The 24781-nt window shown below is 35.4% G+C and overlaps 2 protein-coding genes across 2 annotated transcripts; one reads left to right on the top strand and one right to left on the bottom strand.

Annotated features, from left to right (window-relative positions):
- The first annotated feature begins 2422 nt into the window (after positions 1-2422).
- Positions 2423-2878, top strand: LOC130467620 (uncharacterized). Its single transcript, XM_056836183.1, has one exon. It carries the CDS (start codon positions 2423-2425, stop codon positions 2876-2878), a length of 456 nt encoding a protein of 151 aa, XP_056692161.1.
- Positions 2879-5898: 3020 nt separating this feature from the next.
- Positions 5899-24608, bottom strand: LOC110776615 (uncharacterized). The gene is made up of 19 exons (XM_021981175.2): positions 24268-24608; positions 21339-21442; positions 21110-21196; positions 20009-20084; positions 19827-19901; positions 19670-19723; positions 19289-19348; positions 19081-19197; positions 17606-17700; positions 17158-17363; positions 16801-16898; positions 13726-13829; positions 13464-13629; positions 11971-12093; positions 11731-11813; positions 9452-9593; positions 9330-9359; positions 9077-9147; positions 5899-6888 (listed from the first exon to the last, which is right to left on the bottom strand). Exons 1-19 carry the CDS (start codon positions 24304-24306, stop codon positions 6090-6092), a joined length of 2529 nt encoding a protein of 842 aa, XP_021836867.1. The 5' UTR covers positions 24307-24608; the 3' UTR covers positions 5899-6089.
- Between the last annotated feature and the right edge of the window lie 173 nt (positions 24609-24781).

The raw sequence follows: 24781 nt of genomic DNA, 5'->3' as shown, positions 1-24781 counted from the left end.
AACAAAATGAGGCGGAGGGAGTACAAGATTGGTTATTTTTTAGTTTTCATTTTTAATTTTTAGTTTTTTTGGTGGTTTTATAAACAAAGTAAAAAAAAAACACATGGATAGGAGGAGTCAATAGAGGAACGTTGATGTTATGGTGCTGGTATCGTAGCTGCATGGTTGTGCATCTTTCTTCTTGGATTTTTCTGTCCTTTTTCCTTTTTCTCCACTTTATTTTTTCCATTACGGAGTACTTTTTTTCCCCTAACTCTTTATTTTTTTGTGTTTGTTTATTTTAGTTTAATTCTTCGTTTGTACTTTATACTTTACATTAGGCTAGTTGAGGGGAATTAGTCAAATTGTCAATGCTTGAGTGAGAACATGGAGAGTTTTCAAAGCTAATGATACTCTTTTTGTTGGATCTAAAGCATCCAAAGTCCCATTTTTTTTATTCCTATACATAATCGTTACCATGATATCGATCTTAGCCTAATAGTCTATCAGTTATAATTGAAATCTTGGGTACAAATTACAATAGATCAAAGGTTCGAATATTCTCTCATCGTTTATAATTGTATTACTTTCCACTTATTCGCACAAAGAAAAGTTTTATTTTTATCCACAATGGTTAACCAAAATATTTTTACTCCGCTCACCCCTTTTGAAATCTTGTCACTATTCACAATTAAAGAGAATCTTCTAATTTCCTTCCAATACGTATTTCAAAATATATTTATGTGAGATCTTGTCTTGTTCGTATCAATGTGTAGTTTAACAATATCAAATTTTTATATATTTTTTTAACGTATGTATTTGAAGATATTTACGTTTAAATATGAAATTGAAACCGATAAAAAAGTAAAAAGGGGACTAATATTTAAGAACAAAGGGAGTAGTTTTTTCATTTGTACAAAATAAGAACAAATATATGCTTCACTGTATGAAATTGTAGTTTATGTTTCATCTCATTCAAATTATAACTGTTCGACTATCTACCAACTTCCATCTATTGAAACTCGTGTTAGGAATACGGAGTACTATTTACCAATCAAGGAATAGTAGATAACCAAGGTTGATTTTCGTTTAGTTCTTTCTCTCACACTTTTTCAATAGATTGAGTATTTGTCTATTAGATGGTAATGGTATAAATGACTTTAGTCATGACTAAATGAAACAACTTTCTATGTAAGCTCACCCTTATCATGCAGATCATGTTTTTCTCATTAGGAAAGAAACCTATGAATTGTAACAAGATACACGAGGTTAGTTTCTTAGTTATATATATAAGTTACAAAGGATGAGTTTTAAGACTTGTAACACGCAAAATAAGGCTTTTATTGTTATTAATACAACAAATATATGTGTGTTTCACTCGTGAAACTTTGTACTACATCTGTTTCAAAATGATTTTTACACTTTCTGTTTTAGTCCGTTTCATAATGTTCTGTTACACTTTGCGTTATTCTATTTTTGTACATGAAAATTTATTACTTTACCCTTCCTGCCCCACAATATTTACAACTTTTTATTTACTTTCTCTTACTTTATAATTCTCATCCCTATCCCGTCATGTACCCATGATAGAAAAGGTACTCACCCCTCCCAATCTCCTTTTTAACGTGTAAAAAATAAACTCATCCATGGTCTACCAGCCATTCGTGTATCCACACTCGCCTCAAACCCAACCATAGAATCAACAGTTTTTTTTGTAAGAGAGTTTTGTATTTTAAAATTATACTATAGAGTCTTCTACAACTCCAATGTCTTATTAGAATAATTGATTAAATAAAACAAAACATAATAATATTTTCTCGGACCTTCCGAATTTAATTGTTGCAATAGTATTTTCACATAATTTTATGTGATAAGCTACTGTAAGCTTATATCCCTCCGTCCATAAAAGATTAATCTATATTCTTATTTTGTTTGCCCCATACCTTATTTAGTTAATCTTCCCACTTGGTCTCTCTCAATCTCTCATTTCAAGGGCCCACTTTACTAACTCATGCTCACATTTTACACACAAATGTTAGGGATTGTTTGGTTGACAATTAAAAATGGGGGAAGTTAGAATTTATGGGAATTTATAGATAATATAGTTGTTTGGTTGACATAAAAAGGTAAAAATGGAGGAAGTTGAAATTCATGGGAAATTGAGATTCCTACAAAACATGGGAAGTTAATTACCTAGCTCCCCCTTGGTGAATCAAAATTCATGGGAATTTCTAATTCCCATGATGTCAACCAAACAAATTAAGGAAATTCCTATGAATTTAACAAGGGAAGTAATTTCCCTTGAATTACAACTTCCTATAGGAATTAAATTCCCATGTCAACCAAACAAGCCCTTAAGGGGCCGTTTGGTTCGCAAGGGGTAAACGGAATGGAATCAAGAATGGGATAGAAGGGTAATGGAAATCATTCCCTTTGATATAAAATGTTGTTTGGGAGCTTTTTATTAATTTCATTCACCTTCCTTCTCACCATTTTTTCTGACCACCTCCACATCCCCCTCCCCTCCGGCGCCTCCCCCTTCGTCTCCTTCTCTCCTCTTCGCCGACGCGCCCTTCCCTCTCCTTCTCCCTCTGTCGCCGCCGCCCCCCCTCCGTCTCCTTCTCTCCTCTTCGCTGCCCCTCCCTTTCCTTCTCTCTGTCGCCGCCGCCCCTCCCCCGCCTCCTCCGTCTCCTTCTCTCCTCTTCGCCGCCCTTCCCTCTCCTTCTCCCTCTATCGCCGCCGTCTCTCCCCCACCCCCTCCGTCTCCTTATCTCCTCTTCGTTTCCCTTCCCTCTCCTTCTCCATTTTCGTCGCCGCCCCTCTCCTCCCCCTCCGTCTCCTTCTCTCCTTTTCGCCGCCGCCCCCTCCGTCTCCATCTCTCCTTTTCGCCGGTGGTTGATCTGGTGGCTGAGTGAGGTGGGGGTTCAGGTGACCTAGGTTGGTCAAGGTTGGTCAAGTGGTGGTCAACGTTTTTGAGAGGTGTTGGGGGGAATGGGAATGAAAAAGTCTAGGGGGGGTGGGGTGGGGAATCAAGGTAGAAGGTTTTGGGGGTAACCCAAAAATAAAATTGGTAAAAGGGAATGGTGAAACATGCCAAACAAACGACAACAAAGGGAATGATATTAGTCCATTCCCTTTCCCTTTCCTGAATACCCCCAACCAAACGCCCCCTAATTAGTGAAAAATTCTCGATGGAAAAATATTTTAGGGACGGAGGGAGTATAATTTAATAGAAAAATAGGTATGTTGGGAGATAGGGGATAGAATCAAGCATAAGAAAGGCAAATCAGAGAGCGGCATAGCTCCACATCGATTTCCGTTATCCGAAATTACCCGCAAAGATTTTTCATTATATTAAAATGTAAAACAAAGACAAATATATTACTTATCAAATGATCAAAGACAAATAAACTAATAATACAAAAATGAAACTAAAAAACTCTTAAATCGTTTTTCATTATTCAAGATTAAAGAACTATTAAATAAAAGGATAAGTAGAAATTATAACTTCGAAAAAAAAAGATAAAAAGTTATTAAAATAAAATAAAATAAAATTCAATAAACATGCTTTACACAACCTTAATAATACTACTTCGAATATTAAAGCATAGGTAAATGTTCGTAATAACATATCCACATTTAATATAAGACGCATATTTTAAATAAAAATTGACAACGCATACAATTAGTCATTAGTAGAATTTAAGTTAAATATTTTAATACATGCTAAGAGATGTACGCTAAATGTTTTTAAATAAAAAGATATTTTAGACAAACTTGTTAAAATATTTTTATTTTATTAAACAGATTATTGTCATATTGTAAATATTGTTATATTGAAGAAGATTCTTAGTATAATTTTTTTTAGTCAATGATCAATCTTGATAAACACAAAGTATATTTCAACATGTTATTTTAATAGTATGATTAAATTAAGAAATTTATTGCCATAAGTAAATAAATACTATTCTCCAACGCATATTTTTCTTTAAACAATAAAACTTAAATTTAGATTAAAATTTTTAATTATTTTTTTAATTTAAAGGAGAGGCGAATCAATGAGTGACATTTGTCATCACCACATTGATTTCCTCTCTGGCCCGGGCGATGCCCCGGTCGCTACATTGAATAGTTAAAATTTTAGATTTTTCTTGAGCTCAATATTTGACGAAATGCATGTATACCTTAAAGTGAAAAACATCAATTAAGTTTGTCAACTACACAGACACACTACATCATTTATCATGCCAAGTATTTTTTCAATTAGATCATCTTACAATTGTATAATTTATTTTCTAGTGGAACTAAGTGCTTCAAATTAATAATACCAAATTAGATATAAACAACCATGCAAGGTATTTCTATAGTTGATGCTTATGAGATTCATGAATCATGACATCATGTTTTTTCATAGTTGTCCTAATTATTTATTTTTATTTTTTTCAAACAAAAGGTCTTGCGCGCACAAGGTGTACAATAAATTTATTGTACACCAAGATAACTTTTACCCATTTTTTTGTAACTTTAACTTAGTTTTGATTAACTTTTATATTAGTAAAAAAAATTGATAGATAAACATTTTAAAGGGTTAAATGATTAATTTTATACATTATTAGTGATTTTGAAGAAATAAGTTTTATTAAAATGAAAAAATTTATCACTAAAAAAATATAACTTTTACATATATAACCTTAACTTTTAAGCATTTTGAGTCAACTTTTACTCCGGTGTACAATATTTATTGTACAACCCTTGTAAATAAGAATTTGTGTTTTTCAAAATATTCCAAAGAAAATAAAAAATCAAATAAAAATTTAGTTGGTTTAGACTTCATGTTAACATTTATTTATAAATTAATGTGAAGAAATAAACCACAATTGGTGGTTGGTTAAGATGGTAATGAGAATTATCATTCGTACATGAGATCTAGAGTTCGAACTCACATAGACATTTTCCAAAACGCGATCATCTTCCAAACATTGGCAATAACATTCATAACCCAATTTACAGCCGGAGTTCCTTTGGGTAAATCCGCTTAACAGAGGTACAATCCTAACTCATGTTCATTATCCAAAAGTCACCTCTTTCAATTTTAAGTTTCGAGGTTCAATCCATTCAGTACACCCACCAAAAAAATCAATTTTGTTTCGTATGGCTACCTAAAAGACTCCAATAAAAGCTTAGTTAGATTATTTAGACACCAGGTGAAACAATCAGGGAGCGAATTTCATCTCTACTCAAGAAGAGATTAGGAGTTAGTGAGTTACAATGCATTTGTATGTGATGAATGAAACTATTTTATACCAGACTCGAATTAAACCAACTAATACTTAACAGATCCTACGATGTACCAGAAATTGGATACGTTACAACAAAATGTTGGAAAGTGGGACAAAACTCATCTAAACATAATATGCACCAAAGTCCTATATTTCTGACTACATTTGGAACAAGTATAACAATAAGCTGTTGCAAATATACCTGTTGTAAATAATCAATACCGGGACCAATGGGTGCAACAGCAGAAAGGCTAAGATAAAATTCTGACATTATGAAGAAACATTCACTTCCCCCAGCCAGTTGCTTATGATTCCAATCAAAGACCTGGAAAACAATAACAAACCACAGACTAGAATTGCAAAACACATCTGCATCCAGTTGCTGACATTATTGCATGTTATTAAATACAAAAATCGTGTCAAACCGCAACCTCCCCCCCCCCCCCCCCCCCCCCCACCCACAAAAATGTGGAAGGGGAAAAAGCTCCACAAAACCAGATTATATGGAGGCCCCCTCAATTAATACTATGATAAGACTGCAATTTGTATCTGAATTCTTGATCTCATATTGGGAATCCAATCCTAAACAGATTTACTCGACCAAAAAAGGGAAAAAAATATAGGTAAAGAGAACCAAATATGCCAAAACATCAACACAGCTAGAATAATGGACAGAACATATGCAATGAGAAAAGAACAAAATTAAGCAGTGGATAAATTTTCATATGATCCTCCACAGAGAAAAGTCAAAGACATACTGTACATAAGTTTGACTTAAATGCATTCGCCATTTCAGAAAGGGGGATCAGCAGCACTAGAATAAGCTTAGCTTCACTCAAGAACAGCAACTTCCTGGTCAACCCTCCAGTAATTTGCATCATTGAACTCTGTCCCTGGTGCACCTTCATCTGGCTTCTCCTCCGGTACTTTTAATGGTACAACATTTTTCTTTAAAGGCCCTGCTTCACCAACTATTCCTTCCTTCAGCGCTTGCTCCATTGCTTTCTCCGTACCCTCAGGTTCAACACCAACAAACTCAACATCCTCTTCAAACAATGACGGAGCAGAAGGTTTTTGGCTGATATCACCATTCACTGATGTTTCCCTGCCATCACCAATTCTTGGGGTGCCATTCGGCAGTGAAATTTCCCCATTTACAGATCTGGTGTTAGGTATCACCACCTCATCCACATTGCTATCACTGACAGGCCGTTTCTGATCAACAAATGGGTTGGTGCTTGATCCATCAACCAGCAAATCTGATGTTTCACCCCAATTCACCCAATCTTGTGCAGGCCTTTCTCCAAGATCCTTAGCGTCAGAAGAATCAAATCCGAGGGCTGCTGTCTCCAAGGAAGGGTCTTTGTCAATCTTACTCTCTTCACTATCAACCGATTTAAATCCATGCATATCACTCTGCTCCGAACTGGATGCGCCACTGCTGGAGTCTTTAGCATCAGTCAACTCTTCATCCTCGCCAACAACCACCTCATCATCACTGCTGCTGTTCCCACCATTTACATCTCCATTCAAATTGATATCATCCATTGCATCAGATAAGGAAGTACTCACGGGTGTGTTGTCAGTTCTTTCGTCTTTGAATGTAAACCAATTTGAGTTTGTGAACAAACTACAATAGACAACATGTGAATTATAAGATTCCAATCTCATGAATTTGGAGGTCAGGACTCCAGCTTAAGATACAAGGTAGACGTCAAAACCACATGTAACACCATTAAAGAAAGCACACTAGAAGCCTAGCATTTTAAATAGCAAAGCATACACCATGACTTTCATCACATCATATTGACAATCAGCTCAAGGGCCTTTGGATCAAGAACCAGCATTTTGAAATACAGACACGATTGAAGAAAAAAATTAAACCACACGGCAAATTTAGCCACCATTATGTAAAGTACATTCCTATCTACATGTTTCCTATTTTGAAACCATATCGTGAGAAGTAAACTTTATTTTAGTGGATATATTTGGATTTAATTAGTCAACAACTTCAGACACTTCATCACTCAAGTACAGAGAAAAGTGTCAAAAAGTACCAAAGCACTCCTCCTTGAAGTCTTTTAGGCACTTGACAGAATTACTAGAGCCATTCGGAAAGAAAATAGAAGGAAAACGAGATTATACAACTACAATTTTGCTATTCAACCCAGGCAAAAAATGTTAATTCTTAGGAATATACTTCCTGTGTTCTTATTTACATGACACAATGAGGTTTTAGACACTATTCACACAAACACCTTTGACTTCCTTTTGTGGTTTATACATAAGAAAAAACATATTCGTGTGGGGTCTTATTAGATTCGTATCAGTAAATATTATTTTAATATCAACTTTTTATAATTTTTTTCGATCCACGATTAGAGATATTAATGTTTGAAATCGTGCATCGGCAAACGTGCCTAAATAATTGTGTCATTTAAAAAAGAACGGAGGAAGTATTAACTGTGTACGTATATTTTCTTATATAATGGATGTGACAACAATAACATCCTTTTTCTTTTCAAATTAAGAGAATTCTTGAATTTGAAGCGTAAAAAATCTTCCAATATATAAGTATTGACAACATGGCTCTGCAAAGAGAAAAATTCAAACACATGGGATAGGAAAAGAGAATGGTTATAACATTTAACAACGGCATTGAGGAGGAAGGATATAATATAGACTACAGACTTATATTCTATGTGATCACAACCCTGAAATTGGAGGTTTCAAGATATACATAGTTTGAGGCATAAATAATCAAACAAGTATTTACTAAAATTTCGAAATTCAATGACATGGAACAGCTTGATGACCAATAGAAAATCATGCAACTTATGTGCCAGAAGATGAATTGGGAATCTGGGAGCATTTGAAGGGAAGAAATTTAGCAGGCTTGCAAAACAATATAAGCAAAACCTATTCTCTGTTACAGCAAAACCTATTCTCTGTTGCAGCAAAACCTATTCTTTCCCTTCCTCTCTTACTCACTTGAGTAAGGAGTAACCAAGTGAAAGTAGGACACCACAAAACAACAAATCAACTAATGGAATCACCTCAGGATCTCCAGCTTATCCTTTTCTTAGTCTCTACATTGATAATCTAATAATACAAAGAACTACGGACTTGATTTTGAATAGCTATTTACTGGTTTAACAGCAAGCCTGCAACATTAGGGTAGCTTATCCTCGAACCTGTTGTTTTGTTCAATAACATAACAGTTTTATATTCTGCCTACGGCCTACGCACATCATGTGAGGTCGACAAAATTACTAGGCTGAAAATGAAAAAACGCGAGTTATAAAATACATGAATTTATCTAATCTAATGTATATGTTTCAATGGTATATCTACTTTTACTGTTTAATTGAATAATTTCAAACGAAATTAGAGTAGGCGTTTGTGTTATTATGTACTAGATTTGAAAGGCATGTTCAATTGTGTGCTTATGTAATGTTTAGTAGGATTGTATTTCTGTATTATATTAATGGTCATTGGTCAATTGGAAAAAACCGTCTTTGATATTCACAAGGATAAGGCTATGCACATTCAGCCCCTAACTCCAACCAGGGTGGGAACCTTATTAGAAGCACTGTGGAAATATTGGCAGTGATGCTATTGTTAACTATAAATGACATACTTTGCATCCACTACTACAAACAAGAAAGAAGCTCAAACAATTGGCCCATTAGCCTTGAACATTAAAAAAATTCAGTAACTTCATTGTATCACAGTCATGGAAAACATTAAAATTTTAATAAACAGAACAAATTTACAAGAAACCAGCTATGGCCACAGTATTAAAAAAAAAATCACACCTTCCTTGGTCATCACCAAGCCGTAATGAAGATATAACAACTTCAGCAGATTCATCATCAAAGTACACATCCTGCAGTTAAGTGTGATGCAACAACTATGAGAAAGCTCAAATCAAAGAAATTTAGTTCAGCACATACATTCCCCCATATTTGGACGGTCTTCGCTTCCTTTGTTATTTTGTTTATCTTTCTCACTAAGGACCATTGATATTTTCTACAAATACATTGAAGATATAAAATGTTTTTCTAGTACCTCATCATCCTGATCAACACCACCATTGTCCTGCAACAATAAAGATAACAGCACCTCACTGATTAAAAGAGTGTAGATGGTATGAAGTATAACCCAGAGTAAAAGCCAAAGCAGTCCCATACCTCTTCAGAACCTTCATTACCAAATAAATCAGGTCTAAAAGCCTGACTAAGGTTATTTGCTAAAGCAGCAACATCATAATCTCTATCATGTAGGTCATCATCATCACTATCCCTCGTTCTGTCGTGCAACGCAGTTGGACGCCTGTACGTAAAGAGACCCCCGATTGGGTAGAATGAGGTGGAGTAAACGAGAATACGTAATTGCAAAGACCACATAATCAATATGAAATCCACCAAGAGAAACACAAGAAAAATAGTACCAACCTATGTTTGAGACCAAATCAGCACTACCCAGAAGCTGAAGAAAAAAAACACTGCTAGACTCTTCAAGTAGGTACTAAGTATAAAAGGAAGTGTGGTTACAAATATGTAATCAATTTTTTTGAGAAATAGGTACGGAACAAAAATGATTTCAAAATTTTTAAACTGAAGTTGTAATATCAGTTTTAAAACCACCACCAAATTATTTTTTTCTAATCCCCCATGAACTACAATCCATAACATGCAAACAGGAATATAATTCAGGGCACATTGGTGCATATTTGGAGTAGTTTAACAGAATTCCACGTTCCAGGAGTAACAGGTCTTACGAGATGTATGACTTGATTGAGTTCTATTGTAAATCTCCCTACCATGAAATCAGATAGGTTCTACAAGTTTGAAGCATTTTTCAAACTCATAGCAAAGTTTACTTTTGGGTAATAAGTACTTGGGAGTATATAAACAGAGAAGCTTCAGCTCAAAATCTAAACAAACCACTGCAACAGATGTAAGATTCTTAAGAGATCTTTACATAAAGATCAAAACCATTCCCAAAATATTCCAAATATTTACCCAAATTTTCAAGGCACATAATAGAAGGTATGATATTCAAAAACAAGATGCTACCTACTTTTACTAGAAAAGTTATACTCTGTGATCCATAGATAAAACATTAGCCTATTTTGGAAATTTTACAAGATGCAATTAATAGAGAAAATGCAACAGACGAAAAAAACGTGGTGAAAGATAAAACGGTAGTGGAAGAAGCTAAAGGTACTCCATAATAGTGATAACACCCTCCCCCACCCCCAGCGCAATCCCTACAGCAGCGCTACTATAGTACTACAATGCCAGTAGATGGGTGTAAGTGTAGGGTCAAGTTAATAGGGCTCTTATTGGACAGGCTTTATTGGGCAAGGTCTTTATCGGACATGATAATTATAGGATCCAACTGATAATTTTCGAAATAATATTTATGATATTAAATATTATATGCATAGTTTCATATTAACTTGTATTAGACTTTGGCTCTCTCCTTTTTCATTTTTCATTGCTCGTGGCCCGTCCACTATTGACCTGCGACCCGCTTTGTTCCATCAAATATCGATCCTTGCCCAGACCTGACCCGCTCAATAACTGGGTCTAAACGCAAGTACACAACTAATATTGAGCCATTTGTTCATACATAATAATAAGAAACACCCTCTACTCAATAAACAAAAGTATTTCATCAATTACTTTGTTGGAAACACTATTTACGTCAATAGCGATCATTCAAAATGGAGAAAAGCTCAAAGCTTGAGTTACTAAGATGGCAAATGTGGAACCGGTACTTAAAATGTAACTTTGCCCAATTTTTCTCACGTATGAATGCACCTTGTCCACAACTAACGAAGAAGTTATCTATTTAAGTAGAATTGTCCCAAGACTAAATAGAATTCAAAACCTAGGGTACCTAATTTGGGAACATTACAAAATGCGGTTGCCCAAACAGAAATTCAACAAAACAAGGCACCCACTGTGACAATCTTCCTCTCTTTAAAACGAGATATTAGAGAACTGTTTTATCCCTCACTAGTAGTATTGTACACCTCTACAAATTAGTACGAGGATCAGCAGATACAAGGTAGTTCCTCATCCTTTTTATCAGTGTTACAGTGTAGCTCTAAAAGTATCCTTTTTCGATAAGTATGCTCTTTCTATGCTATGTTCCACAATGCCACTTAATACCTATAATAATATTAACGACTGAGATACATTTATAAAAAGATCCTTGAGACTAAGGGATTTTTTATAAAACGAAAAAAGGCAATGTAAATGTCAACATAAGCTAAACATCAAATCAAGCAGCACACCCACAAACTATACCCACCTTGTGATCATCAAAAACGAAAACTAATGCTGAAACAAAATATTAATTCATTTACAGCAACAGAAAAATCATAGTAAAGTTACAGCTCATGGTTAAGATCATGCATAAAATCGAGTCACAAACTATTATTAGTTAAAACACATACCCACAAGCCCAGCGGTAGACATTCTCTAACACATTTCTTTCCTGCAAAACTGTAGCATGCCACTCATTCCATTCACCATTTTCCTACAATTTTCAGGTATACAGCCAAGTAAGGTCAACAAGACTGGAAAGACACCATGGTCAAGCAATGCAAATTGTGAAAATACAGGACATGCCCAAAAAAGTAAGCACCAAGAAACTTCTGAATTGACCTCAAAGTTAATAAAAAAACTGCACGCACCTGAATATATGTTTGGATGCTTCTGTTGCCTTGTCCAAGTTGAACAATTTTGTTAGCAATTCGAGTTATATGTCCCACATTACCAGCCCTCGGAGGACTCTTATCAACTGCAGATATTGTTGGCTGCAATAACAATGTTGCACAACAAAATCAGCCACAAAATAACACAGCTTTCTGTTATGTTTCCCAGTATACTAAAAACTCCAAAGCCTTCCCCTATACCCCCCCAACCCCTAGCTTTCTGTATAGAAACATGTGGTGTCATCCTTAAAGTCTACAGTATCTGATCTGAGGGTAGACAATTCTCGGATTTTCCTAGGAGACTATGACCTGGTTGCACTTGGAAAAATATCAGAGCTTGAGACAATCTAATGAAACTAAATGTGAGACAAAGGTGGCGTTTTTTATTCAGTCGCTTATTACTTTGTTGGGGACTTGGGGTAAGTTCCAAATGTCTGGCATTAAATTAAAGAGACTTGCCTGGCGCCTAGCCATGACACACTCAGGCACCCCCCAAAAGGTGTGCGCCTTTGCGCCTTTGTTACAGGCTCAAGACGCAGCGCCTTACGCGCCTTATGGTATAAGGCTCCATTTATTGAAAAGTAATAATTTTTTTTTAAAAGGCCAAAATCACGTGACTTTAATGGTTCCCTAACAGATAAAATTTACTATATTGAAAAGAGGGAAAACCCTAAATTTTTCCATATTTCAGACCATGGTGTCGAAGCTACACGCACTTATATCCATGTCTATTTTTTCCATTGTTATCATGCAAACTCCTCCTTTTTCTAATTTAAAGTAACTGTTTTATGTAAGGTGTGAGAATCTGAATGAACAGCGAGCGATTAAAAAGTTACTTGAACCTTCCTTAGTCCCCTTTTGTTTGGTTTTTTCCCTCAAAAAGGCTTTTTATTTTATTGTAATTACTATTTTACCCCTTTGTGACAACAAGTAATACCATTTTGATTATTATTTTTTAGAAAATAAATACCACAAAAAAGTTTTAAAAAAAAATTACGCCTTGCGCCAAGGCTCCAAAGACTTTGCGCCTTGGTGTGCCTCGTGCCTTTTAAAACTAAGATTGAATTTCATATTGACCTCTAGCCATGTTACTCTTCATCTATGTTACTTCGACACTTTGGTTGGTTGACAGAGGGTTTCTGTGTCGGATCCTCCGACACCTCGCCACGACATGACACGCAAATATATCGTGGCCTTGTATGAAATTTATTACATCCAAGTGTCTGGTCCTCCGATTCCTTGCCGCACACGGCACCCTTATAAGAATCTGAGCAACATAGCTCTTCATTCTTCTCCTTGGTTCATGTATTGTTGTCTATTCACTTCCTCTGGCCACTTGATTTCCCAAAAAGTTGAACACGCTATAGCATTCAACTAAATGTAATGATACATCTACTAAGAGAACAATCATAAGATTGGAATCTTGAAGAAAGAAACAAGTAAGTTATCAGCAAAAGGCACTATCTTTTTACCAGTTCAAGATCACTAGAAAGCATAGGATGCTTATCGGCATCAAGAATCTTGCTGATCAAATCACAAACTCTGAAAAGATGATCAGTAACAGTATCATTCCGGCTCTCCAGACAGGATGATATTATGCTTTCCACATGATGATGTAATGCATTATTGTATGGGTACCTGAAAATGTTGATTATGCCAGCATCAATATCAATAGACACATAAATATCTTTGAACTGCAATTGGTTTGGAAGATCTAGAGCAGCAGCAACTTACTCAAAAAAGAGATCTAGGACTCTTTTAATCGTTCCAGAGTTCACCAATTCCTCCTCTGCAGCTTGGTTGCCAGCTTTCAACAGAACAGCAATGAACTCAACGATCTGGAGAAGGCATCATAACTAAGTAAAATAGATTGATTGATGACCAATGAATTCCATATCGCAAGATTAGTTGACACATTATGACAAGTACAATCCTATCAGCAAATATCCAGAGAGGCTAAGACGATAAGCATAGTTCAGTACCCATTTCTTAATGGGAAGATAACCCAAGCCAGAGGCATAGCCACATAATGGAAAGCGGTAGCATCCTCTACCCAAGAAGAAGAATAAATAAACAGTTAAGTTTGATCTACCCCATTCTTGTCTATGAATCATCGGCTGTTGCGTTGGTGGTAAATCTGGTAATATGCACTTGCCGGAATAATTCCTAGTTTAGTTGGTTCCAAATTTCAATTCTCATTTTGGGACTTCCCTAACTTTCTCCCACTACAATCCCTTGGCTAAGGGACCAAAATGCCATTTAGGTATTCAAAATTTCAAATATATTTAAAGTACAAACATACAGTGTAGTCTGATATTGTTCATAAGATTTTCATGGTTGTTGTATATTCTTAAACCCATAAATTTTATTGGGAACCAACACTGGATACTATTTAATACTACTTTTACTAAAATCTCCCTCCGTCCCATATTTGTTTGTATTATTTATCATGGTGATAAATTATTTTTTATTTATAAATTGCTAATTTATTCAAAATGATGTGGTAGGTGATACGCGTGATAGATTATTTTGTTATTGGTTTCAAAAAATATTCCTCTATAATACTGGTAACTGGTACTTGTTTGGAATTGTGATCTTTTAATTTAGCCTTGAAAGTATTAATTAGTACTTCGCATTTATAACGCCTCTGGGATATGCTTTCGAAATTATAACGCCTCTGGACTATTGTATTAAATTGGCGCTACCCCAAACTAAAAAATCCTGGATACGCCTCTGAATTTCAGCCCACTACATATGTAAGTGCACACCTCTCTTTCAAAATGATGAACAAATGTAACGGATTGGGATTTGGGAGTGGAAGAAATGCATGAACATAATCAACATTAACATCAAAAGGCTAAAAGGTGCATAGATCTTTTCCTCCATTTTCATTATTTTAATATTAATGTCAGTACTCAGTAGAAGAACAAAATATGCAGAGCATTTGTGTACAAAATTACTTTTGCAGAGCTGAGGTTAAAAAAAATGAGCAAGGTATCTAAACGCAAGGAAAAGCGAACTTAAGTAGGAACCCATTCACTAGTACTTTGATTTCCCAATACAAAAAGACACCAAAAAACCATCGGTAATTTAAATAAACCACAAATCTGCACCTTTGTAAATGTTATACAGCTATAACATTAACTACTTATTTCATATCTAAATTAGATATAACATTAGCAGATGGACATTAAAAGAAAAAATGTATATTCATATAGTGCCTGTTACTACCTCCGTCCAACATTAGTTTTTACACTTATCAATTATCAGGGCGCAAAGTTTTAGGAGATAAGCTTTTGTTTGGTTATCAAATATTATTCTATTGGAAAATAGATGTAAAATGAGATAATGGGGTATCATTTTATTGAAAGATAGATGTGATAGAAGATAGTGAGTATTTCTTTAATTGAATGTGAGAGTGTGGGACCCAAATATTTTGTAGTGAGAACGTACTAAAATAAAAATAGAAGTGTAATATACAACCTGGGACGGAGGGAGTGTAAATCATGATCAACACCCAACTTTCCCTTTTTAAATCAAAGGGTCCATTTTCATGTAAGAAACGAGACTTGTTTTTCTACATGGTGTGAATTTCATTAATAGAATAAAAAGATGTAGACACGGCCTACGAGGGTCATATACTAGAAAATTGGTGTGCCAATTACACTCAACTTGTCCTTGAGGCGCAGAAAAACATTGGCTCTTTTCTCACCCCTCGCAGAATAGGACATTAGGACAATGCACTCAAAATGGCTGCAAGAACTAAGATTTTCCATAAGACATTGAGTGTATATCCAAATAAGCCATTAAGCAAAAGATTAATCTTCTTCAACACCATTGACTTCCAAAACCAGGAAACAGTGAGGACAGGATCCAGCTACTTTTCAAAGTGCTTGTAAAAAGAGAGATTAAAATAGCCCCTAGTCCAAACTATTTGATACAAAATGAATCAAGATAACCGAAAAAAATCCTCTTTTAATGTTAGCTCACCGTTCCAAGAACCAAAGTTTCCATCTAAAGTAGAAATTCTAGAACGAAGCACTACTCTCTCTAATAACGAACTCAGAATCATTCTCACTATGTAAAAATAAGGAGGAAACCCAACGGTGTACAAAACTACAATGCCCAGCAGAAGCTATGAGTTGGAAATTTAAAATTAAAAGATCTCGCCAAAAATAGGGACTGAAAGATTCTTCACAGGCTTGCCAGTTTGGCTACTTAGCAGCCTTGCAAGTGTTCTAGTTGGAGAGAAATGCAAAGATTTATCATAATAGGTCCCATAAGGCCACAACATAAAGTATAAGGATAAGGTTTTTCAATGAAATCTCTATAATCTCATACTTCTGCCCTTTTTCAAGATTATCTTTATCTTATGTATTCTGTAATTACACACTCTTCTCAGGCCCATACTTACATGAAGGATTCCTTGTCCTTGAGATCACACTGATAAGTGTGGCTGAGGTACAAGGATACAGTTTATCTTGAAATTGCTAGAACGCCTCTTTGCCATTATCACCGTTTAGCAATAGTGCAAAAATCGTTGCATATTTCATTCACTATTCATTAGTTGAAAAAGAGATATGGCGTGATATGCTCCCGATTCTACATCAGATTAAATGGGTCACATAGAAGGGCAAATTGAAATCATGTCGTACTAAACTTTCCTGATCTCCTTTTCAACTTTGTTTCCTTATTCAGGTGAATAGAAAAGCATTTTCAAGACGATGACCAAGAATTAAATTTTAAGGGAACAACTACAACATCACAGAGAACAGTACCCATAGTAGAGCAAGCCAGAGAGAAATAGACCTTGAGCCGATGTTTTCCTAGAGGTGGTCTCAGTTCACCATATGGCGTAGGTAGAATCTTCTCATCAGATGTAACATTCAAAAGCATTAGCAAATCACCTGCAGAACACAAGAACATTAATAACTCGTAAAAAGTACAAAGTGGCGCAGAATAATCTATTCAAAAAGGAGGCCCATGAGCTTTTGACATGTTGATATAGAAACCAATAGAGAACAACACAACTTAGAAATTTAATGCTATATGGAAACTAAATAACAAAGTGCCTTTAATCAATTTATCTAATAAAAAAATTGACAAGACAACATAGCAGTAGATCATTTACATATAGCAATGTTAAACATAAGGTTTTACACTAACCAAGTCTAGGTAACATTGCGGTCACAGTCTCGGGATTTACAGCAATGGTAGCCTCGTACATGTGTTGACCTCGTAGAGAATGATACATCAAAGAAGACGCCGATCTTCTTGGATCCAGTAAAGATATACATACAGATAGGGAATGTACTAGACCAGACTTGGTAGAGGAGTCTTCGAGAGCATGAGCAAAGATCCTTGCGACAAAACTGCATGGAAGGAAGAGTTCCCAGTTACTAGTTTGTATTTTCTAATCCCAAATAGGATTCCATAATCCATACTCACCTTAAATGCCCAATAATTGCACATTTTCCTTTCTAAGTAAATTTTCTCTTTCTTTTCCACTCTACATCATCCCCACACTTTACTCTTTACTTTTTCTCTTTCTATCTATTATTTTTAATCTCCGTGCAAAAAACCAAGAGCGAAATAATGGTATAGATCTACAAACCTGGGGCTGGAAAGTTTCACTGCAAGAGGCGATCCCATATTCCGAGTAATAGCACACAGAGTTTCTGCTGCATTAGCCTGAACCTCAGACGGGCACTGACTCGTTGAACAAGAACATAGGAAGAGAAAAGCAACCATCAGCAGAACAACACAAAAAACTATCACTACTTGAAACTATGACCTTGTTATTTTCACCTCAAATAACTGGTTTCAGGAAAAACAAAATTCATACAACTTCATAGAAAAAAAATTCCAATAAGTTCAGGTAAGTTTTGAAAAGAGCTACCAAATTTAATTTACAAGAAACACAGTTCAGATTCATAACATTAGGCCAATAAGTTTAGATGAAGAACTTATTACCCCTATCCAGCCTATGAATAGGTAAAATGACTAAAATCTAGTTTTTCTTTGGACCTAATTACTCCTATCCAGCCTATTTGGTATCACGAATTTAACTTTCTCATATAAAGAATCCTAAAGATGTTGCTAACCTAAGAGAGGACTATAAGGACATTATTTGTCATGAATAGGAAAAAGGAGAAGAAAAAAACAATCCTCTTGTGGATTTGAAGCTTGAACACTAACATAAAGCAAAGGGGTGTTTCTTGGGAGCATGGTGTAGAACAAATCCTACTTGGTGAGCAATCGCTATTCGTTACAGCACTAAGATGTGTGTTTCCCGTGTAGATACCCATGTCACTAATTATTTTATTCATGTCCCAAGTGTCTCCCTATTCTTTCCTTGTTGAAAGCAAAGTAGGGAATCTCATAATACGGCTTCTAGGAGGAGCTTCAGGCATTAGAACAGCCTCTATCTTCACATATATTTTTCCTCTACTAACATACTCTCATAATTTCAAACCTTCCAATTTGATATGGCAATGCTCTTTCTTCGAATTTCCATCTAAAAAAGAATCCCAGCAATCTTCTAGAGTTCTAGGATACATTTGGTTCGCAGTTTGTTACTCATACATGTTTGGTAACTAAATAAGAGCACCCAAAACTCGTACCTTGAATCCCCCACCCCCCACCCCCCTGCTTTTCTTTCTTTCGTCTAGATTGGGTTGGTCTTCAGTGTACTTTCGTGGATGGTTTTCAATACTTTCCGCATTCAGATCTAGCAATTTCTGCACCTTCTAATCAGGAAAAAAAATGGAGTAGTTCGGTTGAAACTCGGAATTAGGTAGTAAGTGATTGGTCTTTTGGCCACCGAGGAAATTTTCCATTTTTATACCTCAAACCCAAGAGAAGAACACTTAGGTTTGATGATATCACCCCTGAAACCAAGACATAAAATAAAAAAGGTTCATCCTCACAACATCCATCATTCCACCACCATCCCCAGAAACAAATCAGCACTCGCTCATCCTCATTCAGCACCATACACGCCTCAAAAACGCAACTTTTTACATGAAACACTATGAAAGAAGACTACATAAAGAAATAAGGGAGAATAAGAAAACAAAATACACTCACAGAAGGACTCAATTTATCAACTATCATCTCCAGTAAATTACTATCAGCCAACCACCTCATAACATCCATGTAATTGGGATAAACATGATCATCAGCACCTACGAGTCGCACTAAGACCTGTCCACAAAACAATAATCAGAACATCGATTAAGAACAAACCATTATTTTGACTTGGGACCAAATTTAACAGACTTGTCAGAGTACCGACCTCCATAATGGAAGTAATTCCAATCAAATCAACCAGCTGCTGGAAAACATCCTGGTGAGCCTGTTGAACCAAGGATATTATAGTTAAAAGTAAGTCTATGGAAAAACAAAAGGCCATCTATAATTATTTTCTGTTTTAAAAGAACAATACATCTTTTGAAGAGGGAAGATAAACAAGATTACAAGAAACAAGCCTGAAATTACAGGCCGATGACTCATTTACGATTCCTATCCACCTTAGAAACCGTCACCAACAACCACACCAATGCAAAATTTAAGCAAGGCATATAAAGAAGCACAAAGCAAGACTTGAACACCTCTGAAGATATGCTCTATTTGCAGCTTGAGAAAGAGATAGATACACAAGTAATTCAACACTTACTTGCACATAGTTCATAAGTGGGACCGTCTTCCTCAACATGAGACACACAACAACCTATTAAGCCAAAATGGAAACAACATATCAGCAGCCTGTAGAAAGACTATACAACAGCATCAACAAGAACATCATCAGGCTGATAAGAAATACTATTGCGTACTTTGCTGAAATATCCAGCAAGCAAGGCACTATGAGGTCGGTTGGGTTCCAAAAATGAGAAAAGAAAATCCATCATCTGACAAGCAACATTAGTCAGAACATCAGAAATGTACAACATGCTAGCTTTTTATCAGGTAAAGGTAGAACCAAAACAAACAAAAAAGAAAATTGCAGAAGCCACACCTCCTCTTCTTCTACTAATGTCCTCAAAATGACATCAATTTCACATGTAAAAACCTCTGAAGCCACAAATGGGAACCTACAAAAACAAGCACCAGAAAAATGCAAACTTTATGAGTTTTTAGATATAGGGTATTATTACATTTTTGATAGAGATATAAAGATTAAAACATACACTGATAGTTGAAAAAAGTTATGTAGTCAACTCTTATCTTCATTAAGTTCAGTTTTCAGATAGGCATAGACACAATTCAAGTTTCCATAATTTCAAATAATGAGCTAGATAAGAAGACGAATTAAGAATGATATCCAGAGACTCCAAACACAAGCCCCCAAGATGCATAGGAATCATATCTCCAGCAAAAACATACATCAACCAATGACCCATAATTAGAACTTAAGTGACAATCAACAATGCCTGTGCAGCCATTACTCACATCTACCTCTCACTAAACTTAACCAACCACTTTCGTGATAGGAGGTTACTCTGAACAACAATTAATGTCATAGAGGCCAAAAAACAAGAAACACCAAAGAGCTTCTTCTGAAATAACTATCAGCTTATACCTCATCGACCCAAGTTACTCCTCGGGGTCTTTGCAAAACATTCTTAGAAAATCAGTGTGTCATACCCTCAAAGGACTTCCTTTGAACAATAGTAGACGGCAACCAAATTAAGATCAAACTGAATTACACTTGCAACATAGGGTAGCATCTGTTGCAATGATGTATTTCAGAAGCCCAAGAAAGTTGACCAGCAACTTGTTTAGTCAAAAGGCAAGAAGGGAGAGAAAATCTGTAGGGCTGTAATTAAAGTTAAAAAGCATAAACACTATATTAGACACAGAAACAACTAGTTCAAACAAACAGGAATGACTATTGAATAGGGAAAGATGGTTTCGAAAGCAACAACTTCCTTCACTCCTAAGTTAGCAAATGGCAAAGGATTCATTCACCTATTTGTTCATAGGTTCAAACTTCACGGAAGAAACAACTAAACTGGAATATTAAGCAGTCAAATTCTCACAACACCTGAAACTATATTGTGCCAGATAAAACAACTATAAATCAAACTCATTTAAGATGTTGTAAAATGCACTGTACTTAAAGGTGCGTTTGCTGTCAGCATCTTCTGGGGGTTCTTCTACAGCATATCGCAGGAGCTGCTCCACCTGAGCTCTGTCCCGTAAGCTGGAGGAAAAATCATATAGTTAAAAAAGAAATTTCAATTTAACACTTACGCTCTCAGCTGTATTGACCAGGGAACAAACTTAAATATTAATTAGAGAGGTAGAAGGAAATAATAAACATCACTAAAAGAAGAATAAATTACAAGTTAATCAAGCGACTGTTCAATGCTTTGCATTCTTGGATTATTTCTTCTTCATCCAATAGCTCTTCCAAAGTGAAGTTGTCTTTGTCTAATATTGCATCAACCTTACAAAAGAAAGTAAGGGTCAGGGCATCAGCAACCTTATGTTGTAAGTGAAAAAATAAATTTCAAATACATTTAGGCAACTATGATTCAAATTTACTCCCTACATATCACTGACCCCACACCGCCACAAATAACCAAGACAACTGAATTAGTATTTCTCTTAACAATATAACAGAATACCATTACTGGAGTAACTTCTAAGTTTTTTATAAAAAGATACGACTTATATTTCAGAATGGCATATTTATGATAACAAAACAACTGCGTCCAGATGAGAGATTTTTATACGGAAGGAGTCACTATCCATCCTAGTAAAAGTAACAAAAAAGAGCGCCCTGTAAGTTTAACGTCGAAGGGAAACCAAGAAAAAGGACTTCTCTACTGCACAACAAGACATAGTGGGTAACCCAACTGTAGAGCATCAATAATAATTTTTAATTTAAAACAATAATTAAATGGCACGAGACGATGGAGACAAAAAAGGTTTGACGAGAGAAATGAAACTCCTTTTGCATGGTTTGTTATACACACACACACACACATCTATATTAGTCCATGGTAGGTAGCATTCCACGCTCCTAGCCCCATTTCGAATCAAATCACATACCATTTGACAGTGACACACACATCGATAAAAAAATGATTTATCTCCAATTCTACAGTTCATAAAAAATTGTGGACATTCAGTTAACCCTAAATTTTTCCCAAACAAAACCTTTCACCATTTCAAGGATTATTGACACCAAACATGATTCTTTTATATGTACTCTCTTCGTCCTTATTTAACGTTTTCATTTCTACAGGCATACCAAACACACATATAGGAAATCAGTTGTTGTGGGGTTTTGATGATTAAAGATGAATAGAAAAAGAAGATAGTGGTATAGCTTTTTTATCATCATTATGCAGTGAGAGAAAATGGGGATTTGTTGATTAAAATTGAATTTTTTTAAAAAAAAGAACTTAATAGGTTAGGCTCTGTGTTATTCGACTTATTTTCCCCAAACTTTATTATCTGAACTAGTGAACTTAGTTCCACTCTAGAAAAACTTATTTTGTGAACTTATTTTGTCTGAAAATAATAAGATGAACTGTTGAACACAATGGGGACTTACGTTAATGTTTTTTATAATGAGGACTAACTCGAATGAGAACTTTAATTAGGAACAAATATTTGAGGGAAAATGGAAACTATCAATAAGAACGGAGGGGGTAGCTTTCAACTTGAAATGAAACAGTGATGTTGAGAGGTTGTGTCGGTAGAAATCAAAGGAAAATGCAGTACATCTATCCCCCGAACTATGCTATATTTACAGAGGAACAAAACCCTAGGATATCTAACATCTAGATGGAAGTTCCACTTCTGAAAAGGACAAAATAGGCATGCTCCTTGAGATAATAAAGACTATCAAAAATTTGAGAAAGGTACAAATCTTATCAGAATTGTCCCAAAACAATACAAGTTACCCATCACCTAATCTAACAACTATGAAAAGAAAGAGTAATGAGAGATTTCAGAGATGTTACAGTCAAAAGAGAGTTACTTAATAAATTTTCAGACACCAAATGACGGAAAAAAACAGCCTACTTCCACTTCAGGTCAAATAATTGATTCCGGCACAAGAGAAAAGTTCCATCATCCCCCTCTCCACTCCTATCCCTGACATCTTAAACAAGGAAATTCTCAAATAATTTCCTGGAATCCAGAGTAATTTGTATACTTATCAATATTAACTATACTTTTCTACACAACAAAATAATCACAATATTTCAATAAACTCACACAGCAATGGTTTCTTCCAAAACCTTGCTAAAAAGAAAAAGATGAATATACTATCTCCTTCTAGAAATAAAACACTCATCCTCATTCTTTTACATTAATTTAATGATGTACGCTGTATATTTGGACCTTTTCAACTGACCAGATATTGTGTTTAACGCAACCCCATCTTTGAAAGACCCAAAAGATAAACCATAAAGGCTGAAAAGGGAGAGGAAAAGTACAAACATGAAAATTTCCCATGTATTTTTAGCATTCTGGAACACTTTGTTCGCACATAGAAAGGCTTTGGACTGACAAAAATGCACAGTGTTAACTATTGCCATCTTCGAAAGGCAATAATTAATGACCATACATGAAGGAAGTTTTACTGAGCCTTACCTCGCTAAATCCTCAAAAATGAGTAAAGTCAATTAGTTTTGCCTCTAAAAACCAAAACAAATATAGCAAGTATTCAGTCAAATACTTTCCTTAGTAGCAACACGCTATTCTGAACATTCATTTCAAAACCACAAATATACGAGCAATATGATGTGAGAGTTATCCATCAACTTCCTCACTTAACCCAACACAGATGCCAACATGTCTCAAACGATCAAATCCTCTGAATAACTTGGCCAGATAGGTCTGATTCGGTAAACACAAGTATCATATATCATATCAGGGAGTTTAGCCAATAGTAATGTAGAGGATTTAACCCATCCTATTCAAAATCATGCTAATTCATCACTGACTATAAATCCCACAAAAGCAAGTATAGCTTTACGAAACTCGAATCCTCCGGTCTATACCCATCCTCCCCTTCCTTCAACTTCACCAATCATCCAACCAATAATTGAAACTTGAAATTTTAAATTATCTAAATAATCAAATACAGCATAACCACATGCTGATTAAATAATTAGAGCTAATTCACAAACTGTACCTAACAGATCAAAAATTGGACAAAATCTTCAACCATTCAGCTGAATACTAATAAATTTCATTAAAAAATCAAAAACAAAACCTGGATTCAAAATTAGAAAGCAAAGTTGGGGAACTTACAGGCGACGAAGCAGACAAGGCAGTGAGCTTCCAAAACATGGCGAGGAGTCAGCAGGGAGGAGAGAGTGGGAGAAAAAAAGCGCGAAGCTTCGAGCTGCGAAGAAATGGCGGACAGATCTACTGAAACCCCGATTTATTACTTCAATTGAAAGAGGAAAAGGTAAGAGATGAAGACAAAGGCGATCGAGATGGAAGGAGAGAGAAAGTGAAAAACCCTAGATTTTGCAGAGGAGCTGAGGAGGAGGAAGAAGAAGAGAGATGGAGGTTTTTTTGATGTGGTGTTGTGGTGTGGTGGTGAAGGGGGCGCAGGCACAAAAGTACAAATATGTATGAGACCAGATGGCACAAGTGACTCTATGAGAATGACATCATGTGGTAGTTTTATTGTTTCATAATATCTGCCTTGTTGATGTTGAAATTTATGTTATGTTATGTTACTTCAAAAATACTTGCATATGGAAATTTATGTAACTATGATTTATGGTAAAAACTACTCCACTTTCAAACTTTTAAT

The sequence above is a fragment of the Spinacia oleracea genome, chromosome 2 (genome assembly GCF_020520425.1).
Source record: "Spinacia oleracea cultivar Varoflay chromosome 2, BTI_SOV_V1, whole genome shotgun sequence".
NCBI lineage: Eukaryota > Viridiplantae > Streptophyta > Magnoliopsida > Caryophyllales > Amaranthaceae > Spinacia > Spinacia oleracea.
This window is presented reverse-complemented; position numbering and strand designations above follow the sequence as displayed.

Coding starts and splice junctions, on each gene's coding strand:
- LOC130467620 (XM_056836183.1), top strand. CDS start 2,423: ATGTTGTTTGGGAGCTTTTTATTAATTTCATTCACCTTCCTTCTCACC.
- LOC110776615 (XM_021981175.2), bottom strand. CDS start 24,306: ATGTTTTGGAAGCTCACTGCCTTGTCTGCTTCGTCGCCT. Junction 13,830..16,800: donor TAGGAAAACATCGGCTCAAG/GTCTATTTCTCT, acceptor TGCCTTCTCCAG/ATCGTTGAGTTCATTGCTGT. Junction 6,889..9,076: donor CTTGGTGATGACCAAGGAAG/GTGTGATTTTTT, acceptor TGTCTATTGTAG/TTTGTTCACAAACTCAAATT.